Source organism: Palaemon carinicauda, chromosome 9, assembly GCF_036898095.1.
Source record: "Palaemon carinicauda isolate YSFRI2023 chromosome 9, ASM3689809v2, whole genome shotgun sequence".
NCBI lineage: Eukaryota > Metazoa > Arthropoda > Malacostraca > Decapoda > Palaemonidae > Palaemon > Palaemon carinicauda.
In genome coordinates, this window is record NC_090733.1 from 161,333,999 (window position 1) to 161,357,147 (window position 23,149).

Sequence of the window (23,149 nt, forward strand, 5' to 3'; positions counted from 1 at the left end):
GCAAGGTGGTGGAGGTGAACTCCGACAACACCACAGCCTTGGCTTACATCTCCAAGCAGGGAGGGACCCATTCGAGGAACCTGTACGAGATAGCAAGGGACCTCCTCATTTGGTCAAGAAGTCTAAACCTCACCCTAGTAACGAGGTTCATTCAGGGCAACATGAACGTCTCAGCAGATCGCCTAAGCAGAAAAGATCAGGTCATCCCCACGGAATGGACCCTTCACAAGAGAGTGTGCAACAGAATTTGGACCTTGTGGGATCAGCCTACAATAGATCTGTTTGCCACCTCCATGACCAAGAGGCTTCCTTTGTACTGTTCCCCAGTTCCAGACCCAGCAGCAGTTCATGTGGATGCTTTTCTGCTGAATTGGTCCCATCTCGACCTTTACGCATTCCCACCGTTCAAGATCATCAACAGAGTCATTCAGAAGTTCATCTCGCACGAAGGGACACGGCTGACGCTGGTTGCTCCCCTTTGGCCTGCAAGAGAATGGTTCACAGAGGTACTACAATGGCTGGTCGACGTCCCCAGGACTCTCCCTCTAAGAGTGGACCTTCTACGTCAACCTCACGTAGACAAGTTGCACCCAAACCTCCACGCTCTTCGGCTGACTGCCTTCAGACTGTCGAAAGATTCGCTAGAGCTAGAGGCTTTTCGAAGGAGGCAGCCAGTGCGATTGCCAGAGCAAGGAGGGTATCCACTCGTAGAGTCTACCAATCCAAGTGGGAAGTCTTCCGGAGCTGGTGTAGAGCCAATGCAGTTTCATCTACCAATACCTCTGTAACCCAAATAGCTGACTTCCTATTACATCTAAGGAATGAGAGATCCCTTTCGGCTCCTACGATTAAAGGGTACAGAAGTATGTTGGCTTCAGTTCTCCGCCACAGAGGTTTGGACCTTTCTTCCAACAAGGACCTTCAAGACATCCTTAAGTCTTTTGAGACTTCTAAAGAACGTCGTATACCCACTCCAGGCTGGAATCTAGACGTAGTCTTAAGGTTCCTTATGTCGCCTAGGTTCGAACCTCTCCAGTCAGCTTCCTTCAAGGACCTTACCCTCAAGACTCTTTTCCTCGTCTGCCTTGCAACAGCTAAAAGAGTCAGTGAGGTTCATGCCTTCAGCAAGAACATTGGGTTCACATCCGAATCTGCAACATGTTCTTTACAGCTCGGATTTTTAGCTAAGAATGAACTTCCTTCACGTCCTTGGCCTAGATCGTTTGAAATTCCTAGCCTTTCCAACATGGTAGGTAACGAGCTAGAAAGAGTTCTTTGCCCTGTCAGAGCTCTGAAATATTATCTTAATAGGTCAAAACCTATACGAGGACAGTCAGAAGCCTTATGGTGTGCAATCAAGAAACCTTCGATGCCCATGTCCAAAAACGGAGTTTCGTATTATATAAGGCTTCTGATTAGAGAAGCCCATTCTCACATGAAGGAGGAAGACCTTGCTTTGCTGAAGGTAAGGACCCACGAAGTGAGAGCCGTAGCCACTTCGATGGCCTTTAATAAGAACCGTTCTCTGCAGAGCATAATGGATGCAACCTATTGGAGGAGCAAGTCAGTGTTTGCATCATTTTATCTTAAAGATGTCCAGTCTCTTTACGAGAACTGTTACACCCTGGGACCATTCGTAGCAGCGAGTGCAGTAGTAGGTGAGGGCTCAGCCACTACATTCCCTTAATCCCATAACCTTTTTAACCTTTCTCTTGAATGCTTTTATTGTTGTTTTTATGGGTTGTTACGGTAGGCTAAGAAGCCTTCCGCATCCTTTTGATTTGGCGGGTGGTCAATTCATTCTTGAGAAGCACCTGGGTTAGAGGTTGTGTAGAGGTCCTTTAGTAGGGGTTGCAGCCCTATATACTTTAGCACCTTAGAGTTGATTCAGCCTCCTAAGAGGAACGCTGCGCTCAGTAAGGAAGACGAACTTAATAAAGGCAGAGTAACGGTTCAAGTCGACTTCCTTACCAGGTACTTATTATTTCATTGTTATTCTGAAATAACTGATTATATGAAATACGGGATACTTAGCTATCCTTTAGTCATGTACACTGGTTTTCACCCACCCCCCTGGGTGTGAATCAGCTACATGATTATCAGGTAAGTTTAATATTGAAAAATGTTATTTTCATTAGTAAAATAAATTTTTGAATATACTTACCCGATAATCATGATTTAATTGACCCACCCTTCCTCCCCATAGAGAACCAGTGGACCGAGGAAAAAGTGAGGTGGTGTCAACAAGAAGTACTGCAGTACCTGGCCACAGGTGGCGCTGGTGAGTACACCCCCTTCTAGTATAGTGATAGCTGGCGTATCCCTCCCGTAGAATTCTGTCGGGCAACGGAGTTGACAGCTACATGATTATCGGGTAAGTATATTCAAAAATTTATTTTACTAATGAAAATAACATTTTTCTTTCTTAAGTTCAAGGTTTTAGTGACAAATAGAGCAGATGGGATTTTTAATCTTTTTCTTGTGCTGTAAGCATATTTACCATTACTTTAGGTCTATTGTTACTATTATTTTTTTTCTATCATAGCCCCCCATGATTGTTAATGGTAACAGAAAAACCAAAGTGACTACTGTTTATTGCCTCAAAAATTATGGTAAAAAATACATAAATCAAATGATGAGCAAGTGGTTTTGAAAACACATGGCTGCCAAATACAGAAATGCCTCAAGATACAGAATTAATTTGTCCAGGAGTGGCTTTCGTACCATGATTTTTTTGTATGACGAGGCACGTTTTACAGCTAATTCGTTCCAAGCCCTACAAAAACACCATATTAAATTTTGTAATAAGGCTAAACTGAACTAAACATAGTGAAACACAACCATTTGGATCATTCAATACAGAACCTAACCGTTAATACCTATTAAATGAAATTTATAATTAAAACAACAGTACTGTACAGTAATGCAATAATAAATGGAAAATATAGTAACAAAATTGTGGAACCTTATCTTTGGATGGAGGCATTGTCCGAAAGCGAAGGTGGCGGGATCGCAGAGGAGGAGGACAAACAGCAGAAAATATTGACAAGTGGCAGAAAGCATGAACACTTGACTTTTATGAAAGACATTAACAAATGGCAGAAAATAGTAACACTTAACTTTACGAAAAACTTGAAATAAACTTTTTTTTACCTTTTTCTAATTTTTTCTTTTTACTTTACATTTTTTATTTTCTAAATTTAATTATTTTTTTCATCACTTCTTTTTTGTTTTATTGGATCACTTTGAGCTTCCACTTGGCCTACTAAAGGCCTCTTTATTAAACAACTATCTAAGGAAGCTTGTTTCTGCCAGTTTTTTTTAAACGTTCCTGAAATGACTCTGACAAAAGACATTCATATACGCAAGGGCACGACCTGTGTAAATCTTTCTTTGGTGTCTCTTCTCTTCAAAATCCACTGTTTTATGATAGCAAGCTAAAGCCTCCTTAATTCCTGCTGTTTTCATAGTCATCTTCCTTCTCGTTGCTGCTAGAGAACTATTCCTGAACGACGTTCACTTGCATGGCCTCCTACTCCTTCAGGTCATCCGTCGTACCCTCCTCTTGGTGCACCTTTAGAAGCTCATTAATGTCATCCTCATCGACTTCCAGACCCATAGACCTCCCGAGTCTAACGATCTCAGCAACCTCAGGTTGAGCACCAGGTTCAGGATCGTCAACTTTTTGGGCTTCAGCTTCAGCTAGGCCTAGGTAAAAGCCCTCAAAGTCTCGTGCGGAGACGGCATCAGGCCACAGCTTCTTCATCGAAGAGTTCAATATGCACTTCAAAATCTCCTGCCAAGCTAGATCAATAAGTCTGAGGCATATCACATCAAAATTCTCCTTCCAAAATTCACGCAGGGTAAGGTTTGTGCTGTCAGTGATTTAAAAACATATTGTTGTATTGAGTTTCCTAAAGTTAGAAATAACGTGTTGACCCATGGGCTGGAGGAGACGGGTGGTGTTAAGTGGAAGATAGAGAACATAGATGAATGAATAATCTGCTAGGATATCTTCCTCGAGGCTTGAAGGGTGAGCAGGGGCATTGTCCAACACCTGCAGGCATTTCGGAGGGAGTCGCTTCTCTTCCAAATATTTTTTCACAGCCAGGCCAAAACAAAGATTTACCCAATTGGTGAACAGGAGTCTTGTTACCCAGGCTTTTGCATTACCCCTCCACATCACCAAACGCTTCTTTTTAAGCACTTTGTGGGTATTAAAGGTTCAAGGAGTCTCCGAGTGATATTCACCAGCAGGGGCTTCATCTTACAATCCTCACTGGCATTTGCACAGAATGCAAGGGTAAGTCTGTCCTTCATAGGCCTATGTCCGAGTAGTTTCTTTTCTTCCGACGTGATGTGCGTCTGACATAGCATTTTCTTCCATAAAAGGCCAGTTGCATCACAGTTGAAGACTTGCTGGGGACTGTAGCCTTCCTTGATAGTCAACTCATCGAACATCTTAACAAAGGCTTCGGCCACTTTTGTCTTCGAGCCAGGAGCCTCCCCATGCTGCACCACCGAATGAATGTCAGACCGTCTCTTGAATTTTTCAAACCATCCCCTGTGAAGCCTTGAACTCTGGGGGTGCCTGCTTCGATGTCCCTTCTCCTGCGTCGTCTTCGGCTTGAGCACTCACGAGATCACCGAAAATAGTGCTGGGCTAGTGGCAGATTATTGTCTCGGTAAATGTGGCTCCAGCGATTTCCTTGTCTTAATCAAAAGGAAAAGCAGTCTCTCCATCTCATCATGAACATGGCTCCTCTTGCGGGAAAAAACAGTCAGGCCCTAAGAAGGTGTTGCAGCTTTGATGGCTTCCTTCTATTTTAAGGATGATGCCTATCATTGACGAATTTCGGCCATACTCCTTAGCGATCACACTTAACCGCATGCCAGCCTCATACTTCCTGATTATCTCAAGCTTCGTCTCCATAGAAAGCATCCTCTTCTTCTTTCCCTGCATATTAGCAACATTCTTGGGACCCATGACTAATAATGTATGAGTTGAATAAAACAACACAATACAGTACAGTAACTAAAAGCACAACAGCAAAATCACTAACATGAATTCAATGTGAACGATAGCACTGCCAAAACGAAATGGTCGAGGAACGCCAATGTGTACTTGCATGATGGGATAGATGCTGACCAGTAGGAGAGTAAGATCCTATGGCGGTAACTAGCACCAGACTAGGGAGATAACGAATGGGACCACGGGAGACTAGTGGCGTGTTTACTGTTTGGCCGCATACGAATTTTAGAATTAGTCTTGGCGGTTGGGCAAATCTCGTACTATACCTCGTTTCATATCATGAATTTTTTTTTTTCAATCTGTGTCGGAAAAATCTATGCATCTTGTTTCGTATCATGAAATTTTTGTGTGCAGAAACTTTTGTATCAAGAGGTACAGTATTACTGTGTTAGAAGAAAAATCATAAACCTTCCAAAATGTATCATCATCAGTTATGTATAGCATTAACTACAATATCGAGCTACGGAGATATTCAGACTCCAGCTAAATGCTTAAAAACAATTATTGAATATTAATACTGATATTTAAACAGCACAATGGTCTTTAAAAGTGAAGTATGCAAGCAATAATATAGTCTGGAAGGTTTCTGAGACTCCTTGGCTGTATGGTACTGTATTGGTACTTTGTATTTTTTTCTTTGCTCCCTGCCTTTCAAAGCATACCATACATGGGTAGAGATTATACAGCTAAAAGTGTACCCAGTATGCCCTTAATTGTAACCCTTATTTTTAATCTTAATGTTAACTTTTGTCTGCTTTGAAAAACATCCAGAAAACATGGTTTATTTATGGTTGAATATTAGCTTCAAGATATATATATATTTATTTGACGCTTTAGATACTGCACACTATATTGTATTTCATTTCTCTCTGGCAGGTACGATGACCTCTCAATGTACAATGTACAAGGCAGCATCTCATCTATGGCTCTTAAGGGCAACAGTAAACTTCTATTAGCATCTTCTAGAGGTAAAAGATAATACTGTACACTGTTTTATTATTTTTTATACACTATACTGTATAGCATTTCATATGCTTACAAAGGTTGAATTCCAAAATTATAATGCAATCCTTATTAGCTACAGTACTGTGTTGTATGGATGAAAGCCTTTTCTTGACAAGCTTGCACCAATCATAAATTGTTCCGTCACTAAACCAACCTTACGCTATTTGATAGGGATTATCTTTTGGCAAAACTGGAAGACTAGCCATTAAAACTTTAATGCGTAGTGGCAACCACCCAACCACTTGTTAGGTAGAGGAGTTAGGGGGTATCCAGAGTAACCGAGTACCCCCCACTCACTCACACATAGTGATATTTTACTACCTATTGTTTTGGCTCTGCAAAGAACGTACTTGTCCGCTCTCTGCTATTATGCTAAGACTTGTGGCACCTTCATGTCCTCGGGACCGACCCCTATTCCTTGTGTCCTACCTGCGATGAGTGTATAAAGTGGTCTGCCTCCCAGTGGGAGAGGTTCAGGCAGTGGCAAAAGAAGTAGTCTAAGAGAGAGACTCCGCCTTTGGGGTCTTCCTCGAGGGCTAAGAGTCTTCGGACTTCTGTCACCCCGCGACCTCTTCCTGAAGCTCCTCCTCGATCTGATTCTTCCAAGGGTCGGACAAGCAGTAGCGCAGATCACTTAACTAATTGGCAACATCGGGGTACCGGGGATGTTGTTCCTTCCCCTAGAGAGGCACCTCGCCCCCGCTCGTGGCTGTGCGAAGCCCATCTCTTCCCTTGTCCAGCCAGTGTTGTGTGACCCTTGCACCCGTTCGCCCTCTCTTCGACGACCTCCTGCTGAGAACGAGTCTTCCCATCATCCTTGGACCTCCTCGTCTTCCAGAGATCATATCCCTCTACGTTCTTCATCCACCGGGCAGCGCTCCAGTTCATGAGATAGGCGATCTTCTCGTTCTCTTGTTCATGATCATTGGTCTCCTCGGGATCATCACTCGCCGGCTCGTGCTCGTCACTCAACATCTCGTGATCGTCACTCAACATCTCGTGATCGTCACTCACCGGAGCGTGGTTGAAGCTCTGCTGATTGTCATTCTTCAGCTACGCGCTCACATTTTGCTAGCCATTCATCAAAATGAGATCTTCCTATGCATCGTTCGCTGTCTCGTCACTCTAGACAATCTCCAAGACGACGCTCTTCTGCTGAGCACAGATCTTTGACGCTATAATCTCCTGCTTGTAGATCGCCAACTCCATCTCGCCGATCGTCAATGTGACACTCTCCGGTGCGTCACTCTCCATCCCATCGTGCTGATCATCATAACTTCGCCGCGATGCTCTCCAGCTCGTCGCTCGCCATCTCACTGATCACCATCTCATTGATCTCAAACGCGATGCTCCCCTGCATGACACTACAGCACAATGCTCATCAACGTGTCATCAGTCTTCACGACGATCTCCTGCGCGACGCTCCCCTACGCGTTGTTCGCCAACGCGTTATGCGCCCTCTAAAGGATCTCCATCATGACGCTTGTCAACGCATCGCTCACCATCATGCCGCTCACCTTCTTACCATTCGCCTGCATTACGATCACCTACTCGCTGAACTCCAGCGCATGATCATCGTTTGCCCTCTCATCGAAGGTCTCTAAGGGCTGCTTCTCCTCGTTCTCCATATTTTGCTCGTGAATCACATGCCCCTGAGCACGAATGTAGATGTTTCCGCGTGCGTTTCACTCGCCCTGGCAAGTTTTTCACGAGCATTCATAAGCAAGGACTTTCCTCAAGGGTTCTCAACCTCAGCGACAACTAGTGGATGCCCCGTTCCCTTTCCTGAAGGCTTTCAACATCCTCCGAATAGGTAAGCTGGCGTCGAAAGAAGACCAGCTGATGCCCGTTCCTCTTCCATCTTCCCCCCCAGTTTCAGGTCCTGAGGCCACTCCCTGCTAGGAAGCATTCTCCACCTCCAGGCCTACCCAAGGACACCCCAGACTTGTCATCTGTCGGCGAACACCCGTCGTGGTTCGACAACCTTATTAAGGCGGTCACTTTGGCCGTGGCAGCTCCTCCCAAACAGGCATAGATTCCTCCTAGGCTGATGCTTGTTTTTGCTTCTACCCCGGTCATCCCGTTGGAGAAGTCAGTTTCCTTCTCTTCTTCGTCTATCTTTCTTACTGACTCCAGGAAGAGGCCTGCTTTTGCTAGGGACCCAGCTCCACCGATGCCCCTCTCTCCCATCAGGAGAACGAGAGGAGGCGCAAAGGGCTCCCAGGTTCTGACGCAGGACTTTAACACCCTGGTACTTGCATCAGTCATGGCGGCGAGACAGAGGAGGAGGATACCGAAACAGACCCCTCCACACGCAGACATCATCCTTCACCCTAGGCTGAGTAGGGACATTGGCTCTCTGTGTGAGGCTCCTCACTTGCCTTATTTCTGTTCTTCTTTGATTGAGGTAGTTCCCCTCGAACTATGGCCCACCTCTAGACCACCTCTCAGGCAAGAGAGATTCAGGCCCTTAAGGAATGGCAGGCACCCTCCAGACCTTCCTTGTTGGAGGAGTATTTGCTGTCCCGTAGGGAGCCTAAGGATACGAAGACGGTCCCTTAGATCTCTAAGGCACGTGAGACCCTCATGTAAGAGAGGGCCAGAGGTTCTCATGGGGCGAGTTCCTCTCACGACATCCCTCCTGTTCACGACCTTGACCCACCTCAGGCTCCTGTAGGTAAGAGCTTGGAGATGGATGATTTCCTGGACTCTTGACTGAGACAACTTCCCAAAGGTAGCAAGTCCGAAGCCGAGTGTCGGGAGTCCGAATCCATCTTCCAGCAAGTCCTAGCTTGCATGAGGGGTAACAATGGGTTGTCTAACCCAGAGGTAGCTCCTCAGGAGGGCAGGGTCACAGTCCTGAACCATATGCATGGTACCCAGAGACCCGTAAGACTAGTTCCATCATGCCTTGCTCTGAGGGATTGACGACAGCCAGGAAGAAGGCGTTCTCCCAAATCCCCAGCTCTTACAGCTCCCTTTGTGCTGATTCGTTGGCTCAGCTCCTTCCACCTTCTTTTGTCCAACAGAGGAGGCATTGCGAGTTCAAAGACAAACTTAGCCCAGCTATGACGTTAGATCCCTCTTTTGAAGCGCTCTCGAGGGGAATCCCTATAGAGAGGTTTTCTGGGCTTTCGGGCACTTTCTCTGCCTCATAGCTCATCAACATTGAGAAGGTCCCAAAATATGCCATGCATGCTGCTTCATGGCTGGATCTGTGGTTGGGTTCAGTGGGCTACCTTGTACAAACTGAACAAGGAGGTCCATGGAGACCTTTCTCTTGTCTGGCACTTGGACGTTGGAGTTCCTTTCAACCAGGTTGTCAGTCTGTGGGCAAATGTAATTAAGAGACGAGATGCTTTAGTTGAAAGGTTTCACAGGCAGGTTCCTAGAGCTTAAGCATCCAGGCTCAGGAACTCTACTCTGGAAGGAACCTCTCTCTTCAAGCCAGAGGATGCTGAGAGGGTGGCTGAACAGAGAAAATCCACTAAGGATTCTCTCCTTCATAGGGGCTTGATGAACCAGGCCCTATGGGAAGGCTCCTTCACCTCCCAAGTAGCAGCCGCAGCCGACAAAACCTCGACCAGCAGGACAGCAGGGTCCTCCAAAAAGGTATGACGGCAGCCTTTTCATGCCAAAGATCCAAAGGGCTCCAAACCCTCCAGAGGAAGGAAAGGTGGTAAGGGAGGCGGCAGAGTCTGTCCATGTTAGGGGGACCAATCCTCTTACTAGCCCACCGGTGGGGGATGCCTGCAACGCCGCTGGCAGAGGTGGATGCAGCATGAGGCAGATCCTTGGACAATCTCCGTGATTTTTGTAAGGTATTGCGTCACTTTCACACAGTCTTCCCCTCCACTGACTCGGGATCCAGTTCCATCAAGCTCCTATGCAAAGGGATCCGCAAAGGAACTGGCTCCTCTGGCCGAAGTCCAGACCATGTTGGAGAAGGGCACTCTCAAATAGGTCTTCGACATGTCCCCAGAGTGGCAGACCTCGTCTCTTTCCCGGAATTGATGCTTTATACAGATGCATCAAAAGAAGGTGGGGAGCCCGCATGCTGTACCACACGGCCTCTGGGTTATGGTCCGAATCCGAAAGGTACCAGCACATAAATTTCCTAGAGATGAGAATAGCCTTTCTAGCTCTTAAACTTGAGAATAGCCTTTTTAGCTCTTAAACTGTCCCAACAGTTCCTGGCAGGTCACTCTGTGGTGTTGATGAGCGACAACACCACAGTAGCGGCATATATAAACAAACTGGGCAGTATGTTTTCGCAACCCCTATACCATCTAGCAGTAGTGACTACGATGGACAAATGAACATTCAATGTCCCCATCAGCGGGCTTCATTCCAGGCAAAAGGAATGTTCTCACAGACGATCTAAGCGGAACGACTCAGATATTGGGCTCCGAATGATCTTTGAATCATCTGATAGCCAACAAAGTACTGAATTTGTGGGGTTCCTCGACTGTGGACCTGTTCGTGACATTCCTGAACTTCAGGCACCCGCTATACTGTTTCCCAGTCCCAGATCCTCGCACTCTTTTGCAAGATGCAACCCAACAACGGTGGGACAATCTCAACAAGTAAGCCTTTCTCTCGTTCTGTCTTATGATAAGGGTGTTCAGCAAGACCAGAGCATCCAACAACCTATTCATGGCGTTCATAGCTTTGCTATGGCATCACATGGAATGGTTTCCAGACCTTCTGCAGCTCTTGATAGAGCTACCGAGGGAACTCCCTCCACGACCAGATCTACTCAGACAACCACATGAGAACATCTTTCACAAAGTAGTAACTTCCCTACATCTTCACGCCAGGAGTCTATCTTGCATCTCCTCTCTGAAAGAGGCTTTTTCCAAAGAGTTCCGTGAAGGAAGTCTGAATACCTCCAAAGATCCTCTGCGTCATTCAACCAGGCAACGTGGACAGTCTTCTCTGGTTGGTGTCATGGAAGTGGTATCTCTCCCCTCGATGCCATTATTCCAGTAATAGTGGAGTTCCTTGTACACCTTCAGGAGGAAAAGCTCCTCTCGGTCTCATGAGTGAAAGGCTACCGCTCATCGTTAAGCATGTCCTTTAAACTTAAAGGAGTCGATCCTTCCTCTTCATTGGAATTATCTCTCCTCATACGAGGCCATGAGATCAATTGCCCCCAGTCATAAGTTAGACCTCCTCCTTGGAACGTGGTTCGCATCCTTCGATCCCTGAAGGGCAGCTCCTTACTAACCATTACATCATGCAACAGATTGACCTCTCACTTTTAAGATGGTGTTCTTACTCATTTTAGCTTTGGCAAAGAGAGTTAGTGAACTTCATGGTCTATCTTACAATGTTACCCATTCAAGGGGATGGGAGGAGGTGACACTCGGCTTCGTCCCAGAATTTATTGCAAAGACTCAAAATCCAGTGGTTACGCATCCTAGATTCCGGGCCTTTTGGATCACGAGTCTTCGTTTTGTAACCGATGATCCAGATCAAGTGTTACTATGCCCAGTTAGGAGTTTTGAGATATTATTTTAAACACACTGCAGCAGCTCGTCCCCCCGTGTCAGCGCTTTTTTTGTTTGCATAGGGAGGGTCAAGAGGAGGGTCACAAAGAATACCATTTCAGCCTCGATTCATAGGGTCATTGACCATGCATTGAATCCTGACCCTCCTCCTACTCAACAACCTAGAGCTCATGATGTTAGTGACATAAGCACGTCCCCGGCGTTTAAACGTAACTACTCTGTGGCGCAGGTGTTGCAAGCGGGTGTGTGGAAGGGTCGGACGACTTTCACCACCCACTACCTGAAAGACATGACCCACAGGAACTTGGATACATTTTCATTGGTCCTGTAGTGGCAGCACAACAGGTGGTTTAGAAATAACTCAGGCTCCTTGTTGGACAAGTAGCAGATGGTTGAGGGTATTGGTTACCTGGGATTAGTCTGTATGAATGTTAAGCATGACTGGCTCCTTTCTTTTCTTTCATCTTCCCTTCTCTAGGGGAACAGCACCATGGGTCCTCTGTACACTAGCCTCACCTGTCTGCAGATAATAACCATTTCTCTTGCTAAACCTTGTATAGTCTTCATACTTTTACATGTCCCTGATACCACATGCAAGGTGGTTATTGGGAACATCTATGTTTGAATTTACATTTTTATTTCTAAACTTGTAATATTCTTACGTAGATAGTCACATTGCTAGGTTCTCACAACCACACAGGTTGCTCAGGCCGCTATAGGCACATTGCACAATGTCTCCTTTTAGCGAGGTGTCGAAGTTTTTTCGTGTTATAGTTCAACTCTGTACAGGTAAAAACCCGGGTCAAAGACTAAGCCAGAGGTCGGACTACTGCCCTCCCTAACGGGTGAGTCATCCGTATTAAATAGAGTAAGGTTTGTTTAGTGACAGAACAAATGACAAACTTTTAAGCAATTTGTATTTTTCCTAATTTACAAACCTTTAGCTATTTATACAAATTGTCCCGCCATTACCTGCCCCCCTTAAATCCTACCTGCAATCAAAAGAGGTGAAATATCACTAATGTGTGAGTGAGGGGGTTACCTGGTTACCCTGGATACCCCCTCTACCTTACCACTAATTGTGATTGGGTGGTTGCCACCTCGCATTAAAGTCTTAATGGCTAGTCTTCCAGCTTTGCCGAAAGATAATCTTTATTAAATAGCTAAAGGTTTGTATGTTAGGAAAAATACAAATTACTTCCAAATTTGTCATGTTAACCTTGGTTACTATGTCACATAAACCATACCTCCTTTATTACAGAACTAAAGTAACATGATTCTTTAATGGTCTAGTTTCAGTCATACAAATGAAATATGTATGGTGATGTTTAATTGCTGTGTGACATTGCCCTTAGGTTTAGGCTATGCCCTATGTGAAGATGGAGAAACCATTACTCTTTCAATATTTATTGCCAAGTTTTGTTTACTGACAAAGCTTGAAAAGATTCCTAAAGATGTTTGTGCTTCACCACTTTTTTTTTTTTATATATATTTTGAAAGGTCAGTTACCATGATATTTTTTTGCAGATTTTAGTTATCTTTACTCTGTAATGTTTTACTAGTTAGTCTTGCCATTCCATGACTCAGTCTCCCCCACACAAATGCAGCATTATGTAGAATTTTTCAATATTAAACTTACCCGATAATCATGTAGCTGTCAACTCCGTTGCCCGACAGAATTCTATGGAGGGATACGCCAGCTATCACAATACTAGAAGGGGGTGTACTTACCAGCGCCACCTGTGGCCAGGTACTCAAGTACTTCTTGTTGACACCTCCTCAATTATTCCTCTGTCGTGCTTCCGGCAAGACGTTCTGGGATACGCTTATGTTCTTGGAGTATTTTCACGACTTTGGTGAAGTATTTCTCTTTGATTTCGGCTGTCGCTTTACTGGAAACTTCTATATTAGCTTAGTTAGCTTTTGGAATTAATTTGATTAATTATGGTGTCGAAGAGAGTATGAACTCTCTTTCACCTTTCAATGGCCGACCCTTCCCTTAGACGGAAGTGTTGGTGTCTAAGAGAGTATAGACTCTCTTTCTTAATTTTGCTTAACAAAAGTTATAGATTTATTTTATATCTCTCCGCCTCTTATAGGCCTCTTCGATTAACTTCCTTTTATTATAAACTTATTAAAATTAATTTTTATATTTGTTTATATTCGACCTTCCTAATAGTAGGCGGTCTTTTCTTGGTACCGAAGTTAATTAACATTGAGCCCGTCATTTCGGATTTACCTGTTAACATATTATGCTATTTTAATGTCTTTGAAAGAATTTCTTTGATAGTCTAGTACTGTTTTCAAAGTTGAACTAACGTTTTGTTTTGTCTCTGCAGTTGTTGACGTTCAGAACGTTCAACTTGCACTCTATCGTTACGATAGAGAAAGAGTTTTCACGGTTTCACGTTGCAGTAAGAGTAACCGTGTCTAGCGTTTTGTTCATTCTTTCTTAACTTAATGGTTTTGATCCTAATAAAGGAACTTTTCATTTTGGGAAATATTTCAGTTTTTTCCTTTAACAATAATATGTTTTAACGATATATATGATTGGGCTCTTCTCTCAGGTTCTAAGTCAAGAGAGAGAGAGAGAGAGAGAGAGAGAGAGAGATAGAGACGGAGGGAGAAAGAGGAGAATAAACGTTTCATTCAAGCCTGCCAGGCGTACGAATAACGTTGTTATCGTTTTTACTCTTCTCCCTAGTCTCTTTAGGGGAAGAAGGTAAACGTTTCTAGAGTGATCTAGTGTTTAGTCTCTTTCCAGCCACTGAATTATTTATCTTTCATTAGATTTTTCTGTTACATTGTAATTCTGTTTTCGCAATTACTAACTTTTGAGAAAGGATAGAATTGCGTGTTTCAGGTACAAACCACTTAAAGTTTCGAGTTCAATGAAATAAGTGCAAACAGAAAATCAAAGTGATAAGTGATTAGCGCAAAGTTCAGTGTTGTGCGTGAGGGTACTTCTGTGCGCGCCAGTCGTCCTCCCAGTCCGGGACCTCTTGCAAGCTCCCAAGCCCAGGGGAGAAGCAATGTCGAAGGGCAGAAGGGTTCAGCAGGCCTTGATCGGCGCACAGAAGTATCCTCGGTGGTTGTGGGCGTGTCTTACCGAGACCGTCACTCCCACCCGCAGACGATTGAGCCCTTATTTTGCTCGTCTGCAGAAGAAATTTAGGGGAGAAAACGCTGGTCTCAGGTCTCAAGACCTCTTAAACGTAAAGTCCAGACCTATGCCAGACGTACGAAGTTAGAGTTCAACAACCCGGATGCAGTCATTGGGTTAGCTCTGACTCTCCTCAGTCATCAGTTGAATGCACTCCGCCTAAGAGGAGTAAGGTTCTGCCACAACAGAGCTCGACTGTTAATGCTTTACCTCAGCCTACTGTAGTTTCTGCCGACCCCAAGTGGACTCTACTACAGTCCATGCAAGCACTGCTTTCGGACTTGATGCGTGAGTGTCGGGCTGAGAGTGTTGCGCCTCCGCCTCCGCCTACACTCCCTCCGCCTGCGCTCGCTCCGCCTGATCGCAGTTCCACCTGCCAGGCGTACGATGTTGAGCCACGTTCTGAGTTTGCTGTTCCCAGTGGTGTTCAGCCTCCGCCTTCCTTAAGGCAACTTTTACAATGGGATCAGGAGGATTATACCTCTCTTCCTCCGCCTCCACTTGCTGCTCCACCAGTGATGCAACACTCGGTTGAGGTACAACAACCTCTCCCGTCCATGAGTCAGTCTCCTCAGCTCTCGCTGCAGCGAGCTCAACCCTCCTCAAGGCAAGCACCTCAACACCTTAGCCTTGCGCCTCAGGAGCCTCAACTTGCGAGATTTTTACTGCGTTCTGCGCAGCCACTACCTTTTCGCTCTCAGCTCACACCGCAGGAACCTCAACTCGTTCCTCAGGAACTTGCTACTGCGCATCCGCCAACCACTCAGCAAGCGCAACCCTTGAGTTCAGCTCATGCCAGGAGTCAGCCTCCTCCACCCATGAGCCTTCCTTCTGCTGATCAGCCTTTGCAGACTGAGCCTCAGGTGTTCCCTCAACAGAGTCTTGAAGAGGAAACCACAACTATTGTTGTTCCAGCTCGTTCTGACTCTGCTGTTCAGCATACCTTACCTCCATTTTCAAACCTATGATAATGGAGGTTATTTGTATTACTTATAAAAATATATTTGTATTCCTGGCAATATATTTTTAACAATATCACAAAATATGGCAAAAATATGAATCATGAGTTATGAATGTAAGGTATATATTATGTTGATATTAAAACCCCATGCAAGCATGCATAAAGCACTCTAGCACTGGTCATGGAATTTCTGAGAAATGTTAAACGCCATGCACACGCTCTGCTTACCTTACATGCTCTGCTCACAGCATGCTCTGCATACTACATGCTCTGCATACAGCATGCTCTGCATTCAGCATGCTCTGCATACAACATGCTCTACATACAAGATGCTCTGCATACAGCATGCTCTGCATACAACATGCTCTGCACACAGCATGCTCTGCATTCAGCATGCTCTGCATACAACATGCTCTGCATACAGCATGCTCTGCATTCAGCATGCTCTGCATACAACATGCTCTACATACAGCATGCTCTGCATACAGCATACTCTGCATACAACATGCTCTGCATACCTTACCGCATGCTTCTCAGTCACACATCTTTGGTTGTTGCCAACTCACTAGACTGTCAAGCAGTTTCATAACGTTGCCTTCTAGTCTGCTGCTTTTGCACCAGTGAACCCTCACTGAGAGAACTTAGCTTTTCTAGGATATGGTCCCTGTAGATGAGAAAGTTCTTTTCTCCCTCCTTCTGATATTCCCTTGAGGACTCTGTCATTTGGAGGGAGCCTTTAGCTGCATAGCCTCCTATGGACTTTTATTTAAGCATAACATGCTTCCAGGGAAGGTAATGGTTCCACTTCAGTCGCTAATCCCGTCTGTTACCACACCTGCTCCCATAGACCTTGAGCTGTGTTACAAGACATGCAGTCCAAGCTTAGTCCTTGTTAGAGGATTTTTTGTTTACGGAGTCAATGTGTCACGGGGAAGACGTTCAACAACCAACAGAAGTGACTTGTTGTGACGCAGTGCGGCAACCTCAGCAACCCGATAAGGAGTTTGTCTGTACGACCCAGACAGTCTAGACAGATTCGGGTTGTCACTGTACTTCCTCGCTTGCCCATGATTGACAGTTCACAGACTGTGCAGCAGTACCATGATCTTGTGTCCGGCTCCGTCAGACGACTGGCTTTTAAGAGCTCCCACAAGTCGTCGCTGTCTGGAGATTTTCAAATGGACTATGGATCTGACCAAGGAACTGGGCCTCCTGGTCAATTTTGAGGAGTCTCAGCTCGTCCCATCCCAGACCATTGTCTCCTTGGGTATGGATCTTCAGAGTCGAGCTTTTCGGACTTTTCCGTCGGCCCCAAGGATCTTCCAAGCCCTAGAATGCATCCAGAGCATGCTGAGAAGGAACCGATGCTCAGTCAGGTAGTGGATGAGTCTAACAGGGACACTTTCATCGCTGGCCCTGTTCATCGTGTTAGGGAGACTCCACCTCCCCCCCCTTCAGTATCATCTAGCTGCTCACTGGATAAAGGACATGACGCTAGAGACGGTCTCAGTCCTGTTTCCGAAGAGAGGAGGTCTTCTCTCGCGTGGTGTAAGAACAGCTTTCTTCTCAAGGAAGTCTACCTTTGGCTGTTCAGAAACACAACCGCCGTCTCCTCTCGGACGCATCAGACACGGGCTGGGGTGCGACTTTGGACGGACAAGAATGCTCGGGAACTTGGAATCAGGAGCAAAGGACACTTCACATCAATTGCAAGGAGTTGTTGGCGGTTATTCTGGCCTTGATAAACTTCAAGTCCCTCCAGCTTAACAAAGTGGTGGAGGTGGACTCTGACAACACCACAGCCCTGGCTTATATCTTCAAGCAGGGAGGGACTCTTTCGTGGAAGTTGTTCTAGATCGCAAGGGACCTACTCATCTGGTCTAAAGATCGAAAGCTAACTGGTAACGAGGTTCATTCAGGGCGGTATGAATGTCATGGCAGATCACCTCAGACGGAAGGGTCAGGTCATCCCCACAGAGTGGACCCTTCTCAAGAATGTTTGCAGCAGACTTTGGGCCCTGTGGGGTCAGCCAACCATAGATCTGTTCACTACCTCGATAACCTAGAGACTCCTGTTGTATTGTTCTCCGATTCCAGACCCAGCAGCAGTTCACGTGGATGCTTTTCTGCTGGATTGGTTCCATCTCGACCTGTATGCATTCCCGCCGTTCAAGATTGTCAACAGGGTACTTCAGAAGTTCTCCTCTCACAAAGGGACACGGCTGACGTTGGTTGGCTCCGCTCTGGCCCGCGAGAGAATGGTTCTTAGAGGTACTGCAATGGCTGGTCGACATTCCCAGGACTCTTCCTCTAGGAGTGAACCTTCTAAGTCTACCTCACGTAAAGAAGGTACACCAATCCTCCACGCTCTTCGTCTGACTGCCTTCAGACTTTGGAAAGACTCTCAAGAGCTAGGGGCTTTTCGAAGGAAGCAGCCAGAGCGATTGCCAAAGCAAGGAGAACATCCACTCTCAGTATCTATCAGTCTATAGGGGAAGTCTTCCGTAGCTGGTACAAGACCAATGCAGTTTCCTCAACCAGTACCACTGTAACCCAGATTGCTGACTTCCTGTTATATCTAAGGAAAGTAAGATCCCTTTCAGCTCCTACGATCAAGGGTTACAGAAGTATGTTGGCAGCGGTTTTCCGCCACAGAGGCTTGGATCTTTCCACCAACAAAGATCTACAGGACCTCCCTAGGTCTTTTGAGACCTCAAAGGAACGTCGGTTGTCCACTCCAGGCTGGAATCTAGACGTGGTCCTAAGGTTCCTTATGTCATCAAGATTTGAACCTCTCCAATCAGCCTCTTTTTAGGACCTCACATTAAAAACTCTTTTCCTCGTGTGCTTGACAACAGCTAAAAGAGTAAGTGAGATCCACGCCTTCAGCAGGATCATTGTTTTCACATCTGAAACGGCTACATGTTCCTTGCAGCTCGGTTTTTGCTAAACGAGCTTCCTTCACGTCCTTGGCCTAAGTCGTTCGAGATCCCAAGCCTGTCCAACTTGGTGGGGAATGGTCTGAAGAGAGTACTTTGCCCAGTTAGAGCTCTTAGGTACTATCTAAAAAGGTCTTAACCTTTACAAGGACAATCAGAAGCCTTATAGTGTGCTATCAAGAAACCTTCTTTTCCAAGTTCTAAGAACTCAGTTTCTTACTATTCAGGCTTCTGATTAGAGAAACACATTCTCATCTGAAGGAAGAAGACCTTGCTTTGCTGAAGGTAAGGACACATGAAGTGGGAGCTGTGGCTACTTCGGTGGCCTTCAAACAGAGCCATTCTCTGCAGAGTGTTATGGATGCAACCTATTGGAGAAGCAAGTCAGTGTTCGCATCATTCTATCTCAAAGATGTCCAGTCTCTTTACGAGTACTGCTACACCCTGGGACCATTCGTAGCAACGAATGCAGTAGTAGGCGAGGGCTCAGCCACTACATTCCCATAATCCCATAACCTTTTAACCTTTCTCTTGAATACTTTTTATGGGTTGTACGGTCGGCTAAGAAGCCTTCCACATCCTTGTTGATTTGGCGGGTGGTCAATTCTTTCTTGAGAAGCGCCGAGGTTAAAGGTTGTGATGAGGTCCTTTAGTATGGGTTGCAGCCCTGTATACTTTAGCACCTTTGAGTTGATTCAGCCTCCCAAGAGGAACGCTGCGCTCAGTAAGGAAGACGATCTTATTAAAGGCAGAGTAACGGTTCAAGTCGACTTCCTTACCAGGTACTTATTATTTCATTGTTATTGTGGATAACTGATTATATGAAATACGGGATACTTAGCTATCCTTTAATCTTGTACACTGGTTTTCACCCACCCCCCTGGGTGTGAATCAGCTACATGATTATCGGGTAAGTTTAATATTGAAAAATGTTATTTTTATTAGTAAAATAAATTTTTGAATATACTTACCCGATAATCATGATTTAATCGACCCTCCCTTCCTCCCCATAGAGAACCAGTGGACCGAGGAATAATTGAGGAGGTGTCAACAAGAAGTACTTGAGTACCTGGCCACAGGTGGCGCTGGTAAGTACACCCCCTTCTAGTATTGTGATAGCTGGCGTATCCCTCCATAGAATTCTGTCGGGCAACGGAGTTGACAGCTACATGATTATCGGGTAAGTATATTCAAAAATTTATTTTACTAATAAAAATAACATTTTACCTCTGTGACCTTCCTAATGCTGTTGATTCAGGGGCTAAGGCGTTCATTGGACTCACAAAGCCTGGGAATTTTAGCAAACATAATGTCTGTGATGCTATTTGGTACAAATTTATGGTTATTGGTATCAGTCTATGGGAAACGTTGTGGATAATGTTAATGAAGAATTATTGTTTTGAACGGTTTTATTTTTCTGTATGTTTTGAAAAGAAATTTGATTCAAAATTTTATACAAATGTATCAAGCAATATTTTAAAAAAGGGGAAAAGGGCATTTCAAGGAAGCATATTGTAAAAATCTGTTGAGTTGGAATTGTGGTGTAAAATATTTATAATTATACTTATCATCTACATGTTGCTAATCAGCTCTGTGATGTATATTTCATGTTGAAAATGTGAAATAGAATATTTTGTTATACTTATCATGTGCAGTGCTTCGATACCTGAAAAAATTCATGTTACATTTATTGGTGTGGCTAATTTTTTTATTGAAATAATTAGTATTTAGACTGATTTTTTGTAAGTAAACATTATCAGGACCATAATGATAGTTAGAATTAATGTATTAGGAAAAAAATTAACTTTGAATTATCCATTGGTAAGAAAAAGATTCCTTTCCAAATCTCTTTAGAGTTTTTTTTTTTTTTCTTTATGTGAAAGAGCTTATGATTTTGGAAGTATTTTTATGTACTGTATTTTATTATTTGAAATAAGAAAATTATAATCTTCACTTTTGCCCAGTATCTGAATTGATTATAGGAGTAAACTCTTGTTTCATTCTAACTATTTTGTGAATATCTTGTATGATGAACAAGAGCGCCTTCAAAACTTAACAGCGATGGAGCAAAATAATGATGAGAGGGAAATGTTGCAGGACCCAGTGTATCCTTTGCTAGCATGATCTTTGGATGTATTTAATGCATAAGAGGAAACACAAGAGGACATCCCACCTCCTGAATTATGTAAACTAAAGTGCCCATAACCCATATCTTGGCTGGTAATCTGTAGGGTGGAAAATATATCAGGTTATTTGAAAACAAAAATCAGTATTTAAAGTTGCTCGATAACTCTCTCCATTGCAAATGAACATCACTTATTGAAACTGAATTTCCACAGAAGATTAGTGAAATTCTCAAGTCATAAAAACTGCTTTCACCATTTGTTAGTGACGTCTAAAATTTGCCTCACAGGTCAGCATCATGAAATCTTAGAGCTGAGTGTCCCCAAAAAGATAATTGCGGGCAAAGATTCTGGTCTGACAAGAGATCGAGACTTTGGTGTATTGACAGGTGGATATACAACAGGGTTGGTAAAGAGGGTAAGACTCCTTTAGTTAGGTTATAGCTTAATAAAATCCATCATCATTATACATATATGCTCTTGTTAAATTTCTTTTTCTGCATTTCATTTTATTGTTCAAGGAAAATCTTGCCTTTACATCAAGTCAAACCCATGTAAAATGTAGCGTACTGTAATATATGAAAATGGTTTGGATATTTCATTTATGAAGGGAATAATCACAAAGATATAAGAACATAATTAAAAGTGACCTATAAAGTAGCAGTCACAAAAGATATTCAAAACAAGGATTGGTCATTTAAAAAAAGAAAGGTAGTTCTCATGTCTGTCACTCATACACTTCTCTAATAGCATCCACATACAGCTTATGTAACATTTGTTCAATCAAATTGGCTCAATATCTATTCCTTGATGTCTCATTCAGGTTATTTCAAGAATGTATCTAATGAAAAAAATAAACTTTTGAAATCTGGTAAAGTACTGTAGTAGGTTTCACTATCTAAAGATACTGCCGTACTTGATTGAAGGTATAATTTCTTTTTGTGTTGATCACTTGCAGATATTACCATTACAAGCTGGTGTTGTGACATCAGAGTCTACTGGGATTAATTTTTACTCAATACCTAACTCATTGGATGATACAGGTAAAATGGACTTCATTCTCTTTTTGAAACTTGCCTTTTCCATAGAACTTAATAGTTCATTTTAATTTTTATGGTTTACTTTGAAAGCTATCAGTAACGCTTTTTAATCTTAGAACAAGATTAGATTCATAAGTTTTACTTTCAAGTTACAGTAGCTCTGTAGGATTCTGGTCAATCATTAGCATGGGATGTTGGTTTCAAGTCATCATGCTATTTTGGCTTTTTAATAGTATAACAGTATAGGCTGTTTCAGTTGTCTATTTCACAAAACCTTTTATGATCTCTAAATAAACAAAATATATACTAATGAATATGGTCCTACTTTATTGATCAGTTTTAATGTTAAAACTGTCAATGTCTTTATAGAGCTCAAATTATTGATATTAAGCATTTGTTAACAGGGTCATCAAATTCATATAATAGTGGGGGTTTTATTGAAATTTCATCATAATTTGACACAATGTATAAACGTTTTGTTCCGACGATAAATACAAACCCTTTAGTTCTTTATTATGGTATACTTTTGGTGAAGCTGGAAGACTAGCCATAAGACTTTTAGCAAGGTGTAACTACCCCACCACTAGTTAGCATAGGGTAGGGGGTTAGTACAAGCTAACCCGCTCACACACACCTGTGTTGTCTGGTCACTTTTTCTTTTGGGTCAGCAGAGAGTAGACGTTTGTCTCTCTCTGCCTCCCAACCTGACTGTCATATTGGCTAATTGTTTCTTTTCTTTTTCTTTACAGTTGTGAGTTTGACTACTTCCGGTCATCATGCAAAATTTTCCAGGACCTGAAGGGCTCAAATGTGGCACCTTCATGTCCTCGATTGAGATTAACCTGCATTCGTTGTGTCCGGCCTGTAGAATATGACTGTACGCAGTAAGACACTAGTGAGAAGTGTCTGGAGTGGTCTTCCTCCCAATGGGAGAGATTTGGGGGGTGGTATAAGAAGAATTCTAGGAGGGATCCTTCTTCGAAGTCGAAGAAACATCGTACTTCTTCTTTAACCCCTCAATCACTTCCAGAAGCTCCTGCTTGCTTGGTCTCCCCAGGGTATTGATCGAATAGAAGTCTTGACCATTCAACTCTAAGGCAACCCTTAGGTTTGAAGGGCAGTACCGCTTCCCCTAGCGACCTTCTCCATAGGGGAGTCCTTTGCAACAGACTATTTGTTACAGATTTGGCCTTCCCTTGGTGTTGCTGGTCCCCTGTCGAAGGAAAGTCTTGTGGAGTTGCTGCAGTGTGGAGCTGAGAGGAAGCACACACTGGCTTCCTCAGAGGTGGAATTGGATCCCCCTCCGAAGAGCTCCAAAAGATTTGTTCTGGAGGAGTTTCTTGCTTCAGCTGCCAGCGCTGTGCTGCCGGTTC

General features: G+C 43.9%; 1 protein-coding gene across 2 annotated transcripts in view; it reads left to right on the top strand.

Moving 5' to 3' along the window:
- LOC137646948 (WD repeat-containing protein 73-like) overlaps positions 1-23,149 on the top strand; it is a 48,621-nt gene that overhangs the window by 8,394 nt on the left and 17,078 nt on the right. Inside the window, exons 2-4 of one of the 2 annotated variants that reach the window (XM_068380016.1) lie at positions 5,909-6,000; positions 21,027-21,154; positions 21,695-21,779. In XM_068380016.1, coding sequence (XP_068236117.1) covers positions 5,909-6,000; positions 21,027-21,154; positions 21,695-21,779 — 305 coding nt within the window. The remainder of the gene's footprint in view (positions 1-5,908; positions 6,001-21,026; positions 21,155-21,694; positions 21,780-23,149) is intronic. The other variant, XM_068380017.1, reaches the window with a different exon arrangement.